This window comes from Lepidochelys kempii, chromosome 10 (assembly GCF_965140265.1).
Source record: "Lepidochelys kempii isolate rLepKem1 chromosome 10, rLepKem1.hap2, whole genome shotgun sequence".
NCBI lineage: Eukaryota > Metazoa > Chordata > Testudines > Cheloniidae > Lepidochelys > Lepidochelys kempii.
In genome coordinates, this window is record NC_133265.1 from 31,997,407 (window position 1) to 32,010,919 (window position 13,513).

A 13,513-nucleotide genomic window follows, 5' to 3' on the forward strand; every position below is an offset into this window, starting at 1 on the left:
AGTGATATAGGCGGGTAATGTTGTGGGGAGGGGCTGGGTAATAGCAGGGGGTGGTGGTAATGTGTGGTGCGTTGGGGTAGGGTGACTTTAGGAGGAGGGGTCAGCTTAATGTTTTTTCAGATCTTGTGTGTTTTGTTTCCACAGACATCCCTAAGCATAGGCAACGCTAGTGTGTTCGCATGCATGAGTGCTGCCTCTCCAGTGCTGACCCTCAATACCACAAAGAACTGCAGCACAGGTACGGGCATCACTGGCACCCACCTCTGGGCTCTGCTTGTATTCCTGGTGTAACATTAGGGTTCTGGCAGCATGGTCTCGTGGCTGGTGCTGGAGCCGGGCAGCACGTCAGCTCCTATTGGATAGTGATGGTCTGTTTCAGCCTGAGCCATCCTCTCCAAACCTTGGCCCCTGGTTATAAAGGGTCCCTGTGGAAGAAGCTGCCTGTGCTAGCAAGGTAAGGGGGAGATGCTGTTGCCACTGCTGCTGCCCAGCCTCCTGCTGGCGGAATGGGTGTAGTTGCTATGCTGGGGCTCTCTGGGCCTTGTTTGGTCCTGAGGAAGCTGAGGGAACTGCCGAGATCCTGCTCACACTGCGGAGCACTGAGCGGCACCGGAGTTAGCTGCGGTGGGAGCACTGGTGCAGTGAGTAGCTGGCTGCTGGTGGTGATTTAAGCCCTTACTCATCCTGCTGTGAGCAGGGTAACATCATACTATGTCATACAGCAAAGACACCCCAGCCCAGCTGCACCTGGGTTCCCAGTGCTGCAAGGACCAGTGGAGCTGAACCAGTGGGGATCTTTTGACACTGTCCCTAGTGGGGACAGGGCCTTGGAGAGTGCTGGGGTGTAGCGTCTGGGCTTTTTCCATTGCCCCTACTCCCTGGTCATGAAGGCTGGCTCCCTGGTATGCTCTGATCTCAGGAGGGCCAATCATGGAGAGATCAGGCTGCTGTGGGGAATGTAACTCCGATGCTCCACAGCTCAGGGGATTAGTCTCAGCCTGGTATTTCTATGGGTCTTGTCTCTTTCCTTTCCCCCTCCTGCCAAAGCTCCAGAGCTCCTGGGAGTTCTTAGCCACGTCATGTAACCAATGGCACAACACCCTTTTTCTCTGAAGCTTTTTTCCAGGGCTACCCTCTGAACGTGACTGCGTCCTCCACAGAAGCAACGCTGATTATTCCCTACCCAGAGACTGACAACTGGTTCCTTTCCCTGCAGCTAATCTGCCCACAGGGCCAGGGGTGAGTGTGCAATGGCTGGCCAGGAGCTCCCCTTGACAAACCTCACCATGCAGACAAACTGCACCATTGCGCTGCCTTGCGCTCTGCCACCTGGCATCATGAAGCCATTGGCATGAAGCCCCTTTGCTCTCACCTGGAGGAGGCAGTGGTGGAGGCTGGTGCTGGCTTGCGTTCTTGCCTGCCCAGTGGCCGTGGAATCTGGCTTTCACCCGACAGATGCTGCAAACGGCCATGCTGTAAATGAAAGTAAAACTGCTGTCGTACAGCTCCGCAGGGGCCTCTGCAGCCTTAGGTTGAGAGCATTTCTCTATCATTTGAGCCCTGCAGACTCTGAAGTCACTGTCTCTTCTCTGAGAGTTGGACAGTGCAGCTGCAGGCCAGGAATATCCAATCACCATCAAATAAACTCTGCCCCAGGGTGGCTCACGGTGCTCTGTGAGGCCTGTTCAGGTGGCTGGCTATGCTGCTTCACCTCAGTGGTAACTCATCTCCCAGCCTCTCTGAGCACTGACTCTTCTAGCTGGTAGGACTGTGGACCTCAGGGTGTCCAGTGGCTTTCTCTGGCCAGCTGAACCCTGACTGCACAGGACATGCAGCTGCTTCACTTCTCTGGTGTAAATTTACCTGATCTGGTGCTGATCCCGTAGTGGAGTAGAGTGTACACAGGGGATGAGACCGAAGAGGTGGGGGGTGCAGGTGGTGAAGGGAAATGAGGTTAATAGGAAGCAATCGCTCTACCCAGATGGACAGGATGGGAGCCAGGCAGCTGAGCCCATCACCCTGGGGTAGCATTCACCCTACCTAGCTCATGTTCCTTTGCTATAGAGCCAGCTCATCGGTCTGTCTCCTGTGCCCTCATCAACTCCCTCTGCCCCATTCAGCAATCAGTGTCCCAGCCAGGTCCTTTTCTCTGGCCGACAGCAAAACATTCTGTGTGAAACAAATAAGGGTGAGCACGGATCAAAGAGGAACCGAGGCCAAGATGCCCAGACCTGGGGGCCTGCAACCAGGCTTTCACATTCACAGCTCCTAGCTGGAACCTCCTGCCAGCCCAGGTCCCATCCATACAGGTGTCTAAATATGGATTCAGGCCCCCAGGTTTGAACACTTTGGCCAAGGTACTCAAGAACCCATTCAGGCCAGTGAGCAGGTCACTAAGCATCAGCCAGGCCAGAACCCTCCCGCATGTCCCATATGTATGGCAACGGAAGACAACCCCCATGGGATGCCCCCCCCTCACTCCAAGTGCTCCGTGCCCCTCCCACTCCACTTCTGTGGGTGACAACAGGAGGTGGTTTGAGGTGGGAGGTATCTGGGTTGGGGCAGTGCTGGAATGTGTACCTCCATCTCATGTGCTGCTGGGGGCTTTCAGAGACCTTTCAGAGGAGATTGTCCAGAGCCCTCAAAAGTACTCTGTTGGGTTTGGTCTTGCATTGGGTTCCCAGACCGGGGGGCAGGAGGGACAAGCCAGCTGGGTGGTCAGGCTCTTCCATGATACCCAGGGGGGAGGTTTCTCTAACCTGCTAGTTCTGAGGAGCCCCCACAAACACCCTCCCCACACCCATTTATCACTGTGGTCCATGAGGCTCTGGAGGCCTGGGCACACCACTTATACCACTTTGGTGCTGTTATGGCTGCTCCATAGCATGCAGCAGGGGAAGGGTTGGCTCCCCAGAGAGGTGCTCTCTGCCTGCAGCATTCCTCCAACCCCTGGGGAGGGGCAAATCTAGGGGTGGAGATCAGGTCACTGGCAGTGCAGCACAGGGAGCCCAGCACACTGAAGGGGGGGGGACATCAGCCCCAGGATCTCCTGGCCCCAGTGTTGGGAGGGGCTCCAAGCTGTGTACTAGCCTCAGTTACCCTGGGGAGGGGATCAAAGGGAGTTCTGTTGGCAGCAGGCACCTCTGCATATTCAGGCTCATTAGACAGTCAAATCTCCTCTGGCTGCAGGGAATGTAATAAAGCGAAAGCCAAAGTGACTGTCTCTACATACCTCACCCCCTGCTTTGACGACTGTGGGACATATGGACAGTGCAGTCTTCTGAGAAGACATGGCTACCTCTACGCTGGCTGCAGCTGTAAAGCTGGTGAGTCCCCTCTCTCCGGAGCCTGGGCTAGCCTTCTGGCAAGCCTGCATATCCACCCTGAGGCAGAACTTCCCCTTTCCTGTGTAGGGACTCTGACATGCAGGCAGTGGAGTCCAGGGGCTCCCGGAGCTGGAGAGTGTAGGGTGAAACCACCGCTCCCCATGCAGCCCCTGCCCGGGCAGTGCTCAGAGACCCTGTGCTAGTGAAGAGCACTGGAATAACCCACCTGCAGCAGCTACAGCCACCTCCAGCTTGGAACAGCTGGGGAAGGGTCCTCTGGCTGCAGCGCTTGCTGGTCTGGGCCCAACTTCCCCTTCCTTACGAAAGTAGCTCCAGGACCATGATCTTCCAGTGGCATCACTAAAGGACAGCAATGCAGGCACTCCTGGGCCAGGCTAGTGGCAGTGAGACAAAGGCCTCTCACCCTTAAGAATGCAGTGATCCACAAAGAGCGCCTATATGTTTCTTGGTCTTATGAGCCGTGAGTCTGTATCAAATAGAAAATAGCCCAAGGAAGATGAAGGATGACTTTGCTGGTTGCCTCTGTGTGTTTAGGCCCCGTGTAGCCATCAGGGGGGTGCCTGTTCCCTGACTGTCGCAACATGTCTAAGAGTTGCAGCGTGGATGGGATAGAGCCATGTCCTTGTAGACCTTAGCCCAGTTCCTGAGACATGGGTAGGTCCTACCTACCCTACAATATTCATTTTATTATGATGAAATCAGCACTTGGAATTCACAGATGGGCTTCTAGACTTTCCTCCTAAATTGCAGAGCTGGGTGAACCCCTCCAAGTCTTTTCTGAACACATGCAGGCACATCAAAACCAACTTCTCGGACCATTGTGTTTGCTTTCCATGAGTGGCCCAGCAGGGCCCGTGAATACTGGAGAGTGTTAGCCCGAGCTCTGCAATTCCTAACTGAACATTCACCCTACAAACCTGTTCTGGAGAGTGACATCCATCCAGTCAATCAACAGAATTGGCATCCAATCAAAACTAACCCGCACTCCTGGACCTGGGACTCTAAATGCCTCAGAGCAAGTGGCTGGCAAACCCATTGCAGTCTGGGGTTTCACAGTAATTACTTCACAGATCCTTCCAGCTCTGGACAAACTTGAGAAAATCATAAGCTCCTCACAGTCACAGAGGTGTTATTTGCCCAAAACTCCTGGCTGTCCTCGAATTCCAGCCAGTTGCTTCCTGGCTGTCTGGCTGCAGCCATGTGGCCCTAGAGCGAGAACACAGCCTCCTCTGTAAACTGTGGCATTGGTTTACAATCCTGGTTCTCTGGCTTTGTAGGAATCTCCCCCTTTGAGCCCCCAGCCACTGGAGAGCATCATGCCCCAAGCCACTGATCATTGTGTCTGAAAAATAGCTTAGCGAGTTGAGAATGCCTGGAGATGGAGAGCCCTGACTTCCAGGAGGAATTGACAGACCCACTGCAGCCCATCTACAGCCATCCCCGATATTCCCCACTGTACAGGAGCAGTATGGAAACCTCTCCAAAATAAGGGTTAGGCTCTGTTGGGATGTTCCCTAGGCTTTGGGGTTTGGGCCAGTGCCAGGTAAATTGGAGACTGCACCCTCCCGGGGCTAGCGCATCACTGTGTGCTGGGGGCGTGCTGAGAGCAGGAGTGTCACTGGCTGAAGGTTTCAGATGGGCAGTTGGAGCCATGTTAGCTGGGACCCTTGGCTAAGCACCAGGAGCAGGAAGAGGTCTAGTGTCCATTTGTCTCTTGTTACTGCTAGCCAATGCACATTGCCTGTTGGAATCACTGTGACCCCAGCTCAGGCATCCTTCCTGAAGGTGCAGCCCACCTCATTCCCTGCCAGGCTGAGCTGCTGCAACAGAGCCTGGAGTTGCAGGAGCAGGGGAATAGGCAGATGGCTAATGCAGCAAGTGCATTCGGTCACCCACAGAATATGGAGAGAGGAGTTTGAGAGGGATATGGAATTTGTCACGTGTGGGGGTGGGTTGTGTGTGCCTTTGCTAGGGAATCCTTGGGCAGCTGTTGGCATGTTATGGAAGCCCTGGTGATGTGCCATTGTAACCTCTCTGCTGTGTTCCAGGTTGGGGCGGATGGAGCTGCACTGATAACACTAAAGCCCAGTCTGTCGGCTCACAGAATCTGGCCACCCTTCTGCTCACTCTCAGTAACCTCATGTTCCTGCCAGCCATTGCAGTTGCTCTGTATCGCTACTACCTGGTGGAGGCCTCTGTTTACACCTACACCATGTTCTTCTCCACGGTAAGTCATGTCTGTTTGCTCTGCCACCCAGCAGCAAGTTGGTGCGGGGTGTTGGGCCCTCTGCAGAGGCTATAGTCACTCCACTACCCCCACCCTCAAAGTGATGGCTCCTGTAGCCTGCTTCTCTATACCTGAGACGGAGAGGCTTAGCAGGAGGGTGCTCTCTTCCTATAGCCTGCACCGTTCTTGGGAACGCTCACTGACATCAGCCGGGCACCTCCAGTGGAGAACAGACCTGTTAAAATACACATGCCTGGCCCCATGTGAACCCTCTGCCTGTGCTGGTGAACCTGACAGGGCTGCAGCTCAGTCCAAAACTTAGCATGAAAAATATCATCAGCCTTCCCACTTCCAATGTCATGTTAGCATCCCAGTTGGAGCCTGATCAATGGGAACCATGGGAGAGCTGTGCGGGGGTGGGGTGCTCATCTTGTGTGTTAATTACCCTGTCTCCCTGTGAGATCAATTCTCTCTGTGACTGGGTGTACCCCTCTGTAGGGCGCTGAAGCAGACATGGACCATGCAGGCCTGGGGGGCAGCCACACTGCACTCAGTGACAGCTCACGCTCTGCCTTGGCTAGCTGGGATAGTGGCCTGGAGCCTGGACCTTCCACTTAGCCCATGAGAGGGCTTATATCTAAAGTAAAGCAGAACAACCCCTCCACTCCCCTACTCCACACAGCAGATTGGGACAGAGCCCTGGAGAATACACCCAGTGCTGTTCCTAGTTCCTCCCCCACTGAGTGCAGGGAACCCAACAAGCCAATGAGGCAACTGAATCTCTGCAAGGAGGTGAAGGGGAGGCATTAGTCAGGACTGAGCAGGGTGGCAAGGAGGTCTGCAGAAGGGGAATGGGGGTGCTGCTACTATGACTTGAAACAGTGCAGTCTCCAAAGAACAAGATTGCCAAGCCTCCCCTCCCCCCATCCCGATTCTTGGGCCCTATGGGTGAACTGCAGAGCAAAACCTCCACTGCCTTCAAAACCTGTTTGCTTTGCAACTCTTTTACACTAGAAATATCAGGTGCTCCCTTTCCCCTCTCAGCTGGGGAACTCTTGGCAAGATCTCTGGGTGACCTAAACAGGGATGTCATGTGAGGCTGATCTGTCCCAGGCACTTGCAGATGGGCTGCCGAGTCTGTTGAGAAACCAGCATTTCTTCCCCATCAGCACTTGGCAGGCCTGTCACCAACAAATACAGTTCAAAAGCAGATGCTCTCCATGCCTGCAACAAGGCACCAGGAGACCTTCCCTGCAGGTACTCGTAGCTCCAGGGCTGAGCCTTCTGTATTTGTCTACCAACTCCGCCCAAAAAGGAGCTTGTCGGCCTTCTGCTGCACTTGGCTCTTCTTGTTCCCTGCCTCTAGTTCTACCATGCGTGTGACCAGCCAGGAGTCGCTGTGATGTGCATCATGGATTACGACACTCTGCAGTACTGCGACTTCCTGGGCTCCGTAGTTGCCATTTGGGTGACGATCCTGTGTATGGCCCGAGTGAAGAAAATCTTAAAATACGTGAGTAACGGGCATTCACTGCACAAAGCACCAGTCACCCTGCAATGTGAAACACTCAAGGATCAGCACAAGGGCTGTTGTTCTGCTCTTAATTCCACAGTCTACCAGCCAGTCCAACCCATCTCCTACAGCTGTAGACTCTCCATTCCTGTTATTCCACAAGGAAGGGTTCTCCTGTAGTGCGTCCATATGATTCAAAGGCCTGCCCTATAGAAAAGGGAATCGGTTTCACAACATCAGTTTAGTTTAAAAGCCAGTGCAACATTTCTAATACAGATAAGCACTAAGGCTTCATGTTGAACTGCAACACTGGCATTTCCTGACTTCCTGAGCGCTGGGCCATGCAGCCTGCATCAGTGTTGGGGCGTGGCCTTTTGCATTTAAATTCCAAGGAGATTTTGAGAGAGCCCTATTTCCATAACTAACTGGTCCAAGTGATCAAAGGCCACTGTGCTCTTGGGGCGCAAGTCAAAGGCCACTGTAGTTAGTGGGTAGTTTCCCACTGACATCACTGGGCTTTGGATCAGGCCGGGGGTGACGTAGCAGCACATGGCTTGCCAAAAGCTGACTAGCATTGCAGGCTCCATGCCCACTGTTGTGTGCTGCTCTGCGCCCTTGTAGAATCATAGAATAACAGACTTTAAGGTCAGAAGGGATCATTATGATCATCTAGTCTGACCTCCTGCACAACGCAGGCCACAGAATCTCACCCACCCACTCCTGTAACGAACTCCTAACCTATGTCTGAGCTATTGAACTCCTCAAATCGTGGTTTAAAGACTTCAAAGTGCAGAGACTCCTCCAGCAAGTGACCCGTGCCCCACGCTGCAGAGGAAGGCGAAAAACCCCCAGGCCTCTGCCAAGCTGCCCTGGAGGAAAATTCCTTCCCAACCCCAAATATGGCGATCAGCTAAACCCTGAGCATGTGGGCAAGACTCACCAGCCAGACACCCAGGAAAGAATTCTCTGTAGTAACTCAGATCCCACCCCATCTAACATCCCATCACAAGCCATTGGGCATATTGACTGCTAATAGTCGAAGACCCCTAGCCCCTTTGTGGCATCCCCCTTCAGTTAGCTGTAGACTATTACGCATCTCCTTTATTTGCCCTCACTGAGCCAAATTCTGTGGATTTAGCTCTTGTAATCTCTCCTCAGAACTCGGCTTCTGCAGCTTCCTGACTATTTGTGTTGGGGAAGCGCTGTGGAGTCCAGCCTGGGCCACGCCCTGCTGTGTAAACACACAACACCAAGACCGTCCCTGCCCCAAAGAGATTTTCTGTTGCTTTTCTCTGACCCCCTCCAGTTTCTCAGCATCACGGGGTGCTCAGCACTGAACCGGCTGTTCCAGAGCCACATTGGTGGGGCGGGTGTGGCACTTCTCTCGGCCCAGGCGGCGTTTTTTATGCTGTGCTGTTGTATCCCATCCAGATTCCGGCACCTCTCTGCAGGATTCTCCCTTCCAGGGACCCTGCGTTTGAGTTAGGACATTGGCACCCACAGGAGCCAAGTGACAGCAGTGCTGTGCAGCACCTTGTAAAGCAGTCTGGTAGGTATGTTCCTGATGTCAGTGTTGTCCTCTCATCTTCCTTAGGTTCTCTTTGTGCTGGGGACCCTGTTAATTGCCATGTCCCTGCAGCTGGACCGCAGAGGCATTTGGAACATGATGGGCCCCTGTCTTTTTGCTCTCATCGTCATGATCATGGCATGGGTAAGTGACTGCTTTGCTGGGGCTGTGCTCCATTTGTTACTGCTTTGAGAAACATGTTTTTGACAAGGTGGGAGCAGGGAGGAGCTGCTGCAGTGGGTGAGTGGGATGAGATCCCTGCCCTGATGAGCAGGCCTCAGGCAGCCTCTCCTCTGTCCATGGATCAGGGTGACCTGGGCATGCACTGACCTTGGTGAAGGGGAAAGCTTAGGTGCTTTCAACGTCTGTCTCTTCCTTAACTTGTTGCCATAAGTTAACTGAGGAATTCCCAGGTTACCAGTCCTGGCCCGGCCCAGCTGCTTTGGCAGCTCTAACTCGCCGGCATGTCTCATGGTCAAACTTTGATTGCTGGCTACATATGTGCTCTGGGGCTTTAAAGGTACAATAACCGTGACTTGGGCATTGCCTAACTCTGTGTGTTTTTAAATGTGTAACTTGGTTGTTCTATTAACTGAAGGTATTTAGGGCCCTGAATACAAAATAGGTCCAGGCATTGCATCATGCTGGGGCAGACTCTCTCAGCTTCCTTCCTCAGGACTGACATGGTACAAGTGACCTCTCTTGCTGGGAGGTGCAGACCTCTTAGTTATCGGTTTGTTCCCCTCCTGTCTGGATCCCTGGGTACCAATGTGAGCGTCTGCTGGTCCCCACAGAAGAGGTGGGTCTGTGCTGCTATAACCCTTCTCTGGTATTGTGCCTTTAGGTTTACCATGGAGTGAAGCGCCGCCATTGCTACCCCACCTCATGGAAGCGCTGGGTTTTCTACCTCATTCCAGGGATCGCCTTGGCTTTCGTCGCCATCTTGGTGTATGCATTCATGGAAACCAATGACAACTACTACTACACGCACAGCATCTGGCACATTCTGGTGGCCAGCAGCGTGGCTTTCCTACTCCCGCCTTGTGACAAGCATAAGAAGCCCTGGACCTGGTCACAGAAGCTCATCTGTCGCTATCAGATATGCAAAAATGACCGTGAGGAGCTCTACACGGTGACCTGAGTCGGGCTGGCGGGTGCAGGGTCACAGGCCAGTGGGATGGAGGGCTTGCTTGGGCCCCTCTTCTCCAGACCAGTGAGAACTGCCACCTCTGCATGCTCAGAAATCAGTAATGCACTTGTTCGCTAGCCAGGGCAGCACAATGACAGGAGCAGGTTTGACTGTGCAGATGCTGGGCCTCTGCCTCCGGGGAAGATGGTGACAAGGAGTCCCTGCACCCTTCCACGGGATAGGGAGAGGCTTCTAATGTTTTTTATAAATGAAGGAATAGCCTGCATCCACATGCCACCAAAAAGACGAGAGCTCCATTCCCTTCCTGCCATGGCAACTGGTCTGGGGCTCACTGTTACCAACCATAGCAAGGACTCTGGCACCAGAGTGCCTCTCCCAATGCCAACTCCTCGCAGAGGGCTTCAAGGTGGTGCCTGGCTTTGTTTCCACCAGGAGTTCCTGTGATCTCCCCTCGCTTTGCCATGGTAAGGGCAACTATCCCAACTGTTTATGAGCTGGAGCTGGTGGCCTCTTTCAGCAAGGCATGTCTGTCTCATCTTGGCATTACTGGGGAGCTGCAGGGGTGCAGTGGGCTGCCCATCCCAAAGCAAAACTATGGAAATAGAGGCACACTGTGCTCACGTGTTCTAGAAAGAGCTGCCCCTTTGCCCATCTCCACGATATGCTGAAGGGTGCGAGTCCATCACACCCTGCTTTGTGTTGGGGGAATAATGACTGACATGGAAATTCTGCCACTGAAACAAGAACCAAACCCCAGATCAGGCTACTGCTTTCTCTCTTGTTCCTATCAAGTGTCAGGTCAGCAGCTGCTGGAGTTTGTTTAAATGCCCTTCGCGGCTATAGCAGTTCTTGTGATTGCAGTAGGTAGATGAGAGAAGGTAGGTGAGTCCTGGATAGAGGGTCTGTCTTAGGAGGAGGGGCCAGAATGAGACTGACATCCCATGTATTGGAAAGCTGTGTCTTGCTGAACATGGTGGGACAAATTTTCAACCTGGCCTTAACTAGGCCTCCCTTTCCAGAGGTTGAATTATTTGCATCCACAGCTGAGATCATGCCGATGTCAAAGTGCACGTACCAACCAGGGGGTCAGACACCTCAGCAAACTAAACTGCAGGGGCAAAATTGCAACTGCAACTATTTGTATGGCAATTTGTGGCAAGCAAAAGGAAGCCAGTGCCTGAACATCTGGCCTGGTGGATGTTCAACGTATGCAACTTCTGGCTTTTCCCTCAGGGATGCTGACTATTTTATACTTAGATCTGGTGTGACTAGAGGGTTGTATATTTCCTGTATACAATATGGAGTCTGATTGCTATTTGACATCAAGGATCCTTCCTTCACAATGATCAGCTGCAGAGGAAGACAGCGAAGGCTCTGTTTAAACCCTGTGGTTGGGAGAGGGGAAGAGAGTAAGAGCTGTTAATTAAGGGCACTTTCTCTGGGTAAGATTATTTGGCTTTTGAAAAATAGCCCAGTATTTTGCCAGCTGCTTACAGCCTCCAGCTTTACCCTTCTCTAGCAACTAATCCAGCCACCAGCTAACAAAGTTCCAACAAACTCTCTTCAGGGGGGCTGGGCTAGATTTGGTGCAGGTAAATCTGGGGAAGACCTGCAAGCTGAGTTGACCTGCATCTTGCTCCTGGAGTAGAAGCAGAGATGAAAACTTCACATTGTTTGCCATATTTCTTTACAAATTAATTTTTTCAAACAGACATACAGATGAGCGAATAACACTCATTGTACCTAGACGAAAAAGCCACTAATGGAAGGAAAAAAATGGTTATGGCTATTGCAGGTTGTTTAGAAACACTTGTATCTCTTCACTCCATGCTACAGGTAATGTGAATTTGTATGGAAGAGGCTGAGTGGTAACACTAAGTGTTGTGGTAGTCCGACTTTTTAGTTGTTCCAAGCAACATGAAGACAGGATTTTTATATTGAGACATAATGTCCCAAATCCACTGGCCTTTGTTGTTCTGCTATAGGCTTGGGTCTCTGTCTTACTGTTCCTTTCACCTCCTGTAGCAATGCTCTAGTTAGTAATTTTGTACCTTGTTGGAGCAGGATTTCAAACACTCTGGGATTCCTATAACTTAATCACCAGTTTTTAGCGCTTTCTCTTCAGTTGTTACTACTTAGTTGTAAGCTGAGCACTGGCCTTAGAGGATTGTAGTACATTGTTTGCAACTCTTTCATACATAGAATGCTGCATTTGCAGCCAGGATGCTGCGGATTAACTAGATGGAGCAATAATACTCTAATTTATGCCTTTTTAATATCGTTTTCAATGCTGTGAAGCACATTGAGCTTTGGGATGGCTGGGGGGTAAATACCTGTAATTATTTTGCTAGTTTTATTCCTATTCATCCTCAACACTATGATTGGAAAGAATTATCTTGTATAGTTTTACTGGGAGAAATAAATACTTTGTCAATTACCTCGGGTAGAATTTGAGCAGATGCCAATATTTAAATACTTGATTTTTTTGCTGTAATTTTTGTGGTTTAATTTTATTTTATATAGTGAATTTTAAAGCTTTTCGTTTTTATAATTTAATAAATGTAATTATACTTGAGATCGTCCAATCCGCAATGGCACTTTCTGGAATGGGATTTTATATTTGTATGTCTAAGGCAAGAAATCAAATAAAAAGCAAAACCAAGTTCTGCAGTCCCAGCCAGTCTCTTCTTTCATGGGGATGATTGTGTGGTGATGGTGTCCTGGAGGCTGAAGTAATCTCTCCATAGAACAAGCTTAGCATAGACAGCAGCAGTGCATGTTCCCCCTTACCCACCAGTGAGTCCCCTTTCCTGGCTGTAGGGAACCCACTGTGTGAGGGAGAAGAGAGTTCAGGCTTTGTGGCACATTCAGTCCAGGGCCTCTCTGCTGAGACCATGTTGGTGGCTTTTGTGGTGTGCATAAGTATCCAGTAGGAACTGGCCTGGAAGCACCAACCTCCTTGCACAAAGAGCGCTGAACAGGCAGGCAAAGACATGGAAATGATCACTTCCTGCCAGGATTACTGGCAGAAAAGCCGAACCGTGATCTCCCTTCCTCATGTGGGGGAACCCTGATCAAACATCTAAAGCAGCATAATTCAGTGGAATTGTTCCTCCCCTATTGCTTGTGAGGGTCAGTGCTGACCTCATGCCCCCATCTTCTGTCTCTTGCTAAATGTTCTATTTATATTATTGTAGCTGGGTCCAATTTTCTGGTGTAGACTAGCCCAAAGACTCTAAACTCTTGGGACTACATCCAAAGGGCCTATGAAGTCAGAAGGCATCGGCCCAGGACAATAGCTGCAGACAATGGATTAGCCATTCCATCTCACTTTATATCTGGAACAGAAAGTGAGTAATGGCTGGTCTACACTAGCATTCTTCCATCTACCTAGTACCGCCTCTTTGGGAGGTGGATTTATTACAGAAAAGGGAAAACCCCTCTTGTCACTGTAGTAAGTGTCTACACTGAAGTGCTACAGCGGTACAGCAGTAGTGGTTAAGTGTAGACATAGCCTAGCAAATGGATAATCCACCTCAGTTTAGCAGGTGCAGCCTCCCATGCACTACGTACTAGAGTCAAGAAGGAGGGGATCGTTCCTGAAATAGGCACTTCCTCCAGCCTCCTCCAAAGCCAAGTGCAAAGCTTTGTGTGGGAATTCCCAACTCCAGCACAGACCTCAGTGAGAATGACTCTTCACAGCACAGTG

At 51.4% G+C, this 13,513-nt stretch overlaps 1 protein-coding gene across 3 annotated transcripts in view; it reads left to right on the forward strand.

The window, feature by feature from the left end:
* PGAP6 (post-GPI attachment to proteins 6) overlaps positions 1 to 12,466 on the forward strand; it is a 45,167-nt gene extending 32,701 nt beyond the window's left edge. For 2 of the 3 annotated variants that reach the window (XM_073362697.1, XM_073362695.1), the window contains exons 7-13: positions 145 to 238; positions 1,116 to 1,239; positions 3,190 to 3,326; positions 5,396 to 5,574; positions 6,941 to 7,087; positions 8,682 to 8,798; positions 9,499 to 12,466. In XM_073362697.1, the coding sequence (XP_073218798.1) occupies positions 145 to 238; positions 1,116 to 1,239; positions 3,190 to 3,326; positions 5,396 to 5,574; positions 6,941 to 7,087; positions 8,682 to 8,798; positions 9,499 to 9,795 (1,095 nt within the window). In that variant the 3' untranslated portion in view covers positions 9,796 to 12,466. The other variant, XM_073362696.1, reaches the window with a different exon arrangement.
* The last annotated feature ends 1,047 nt before the right edge of the window (positions 12,467 to 13,513 follow it).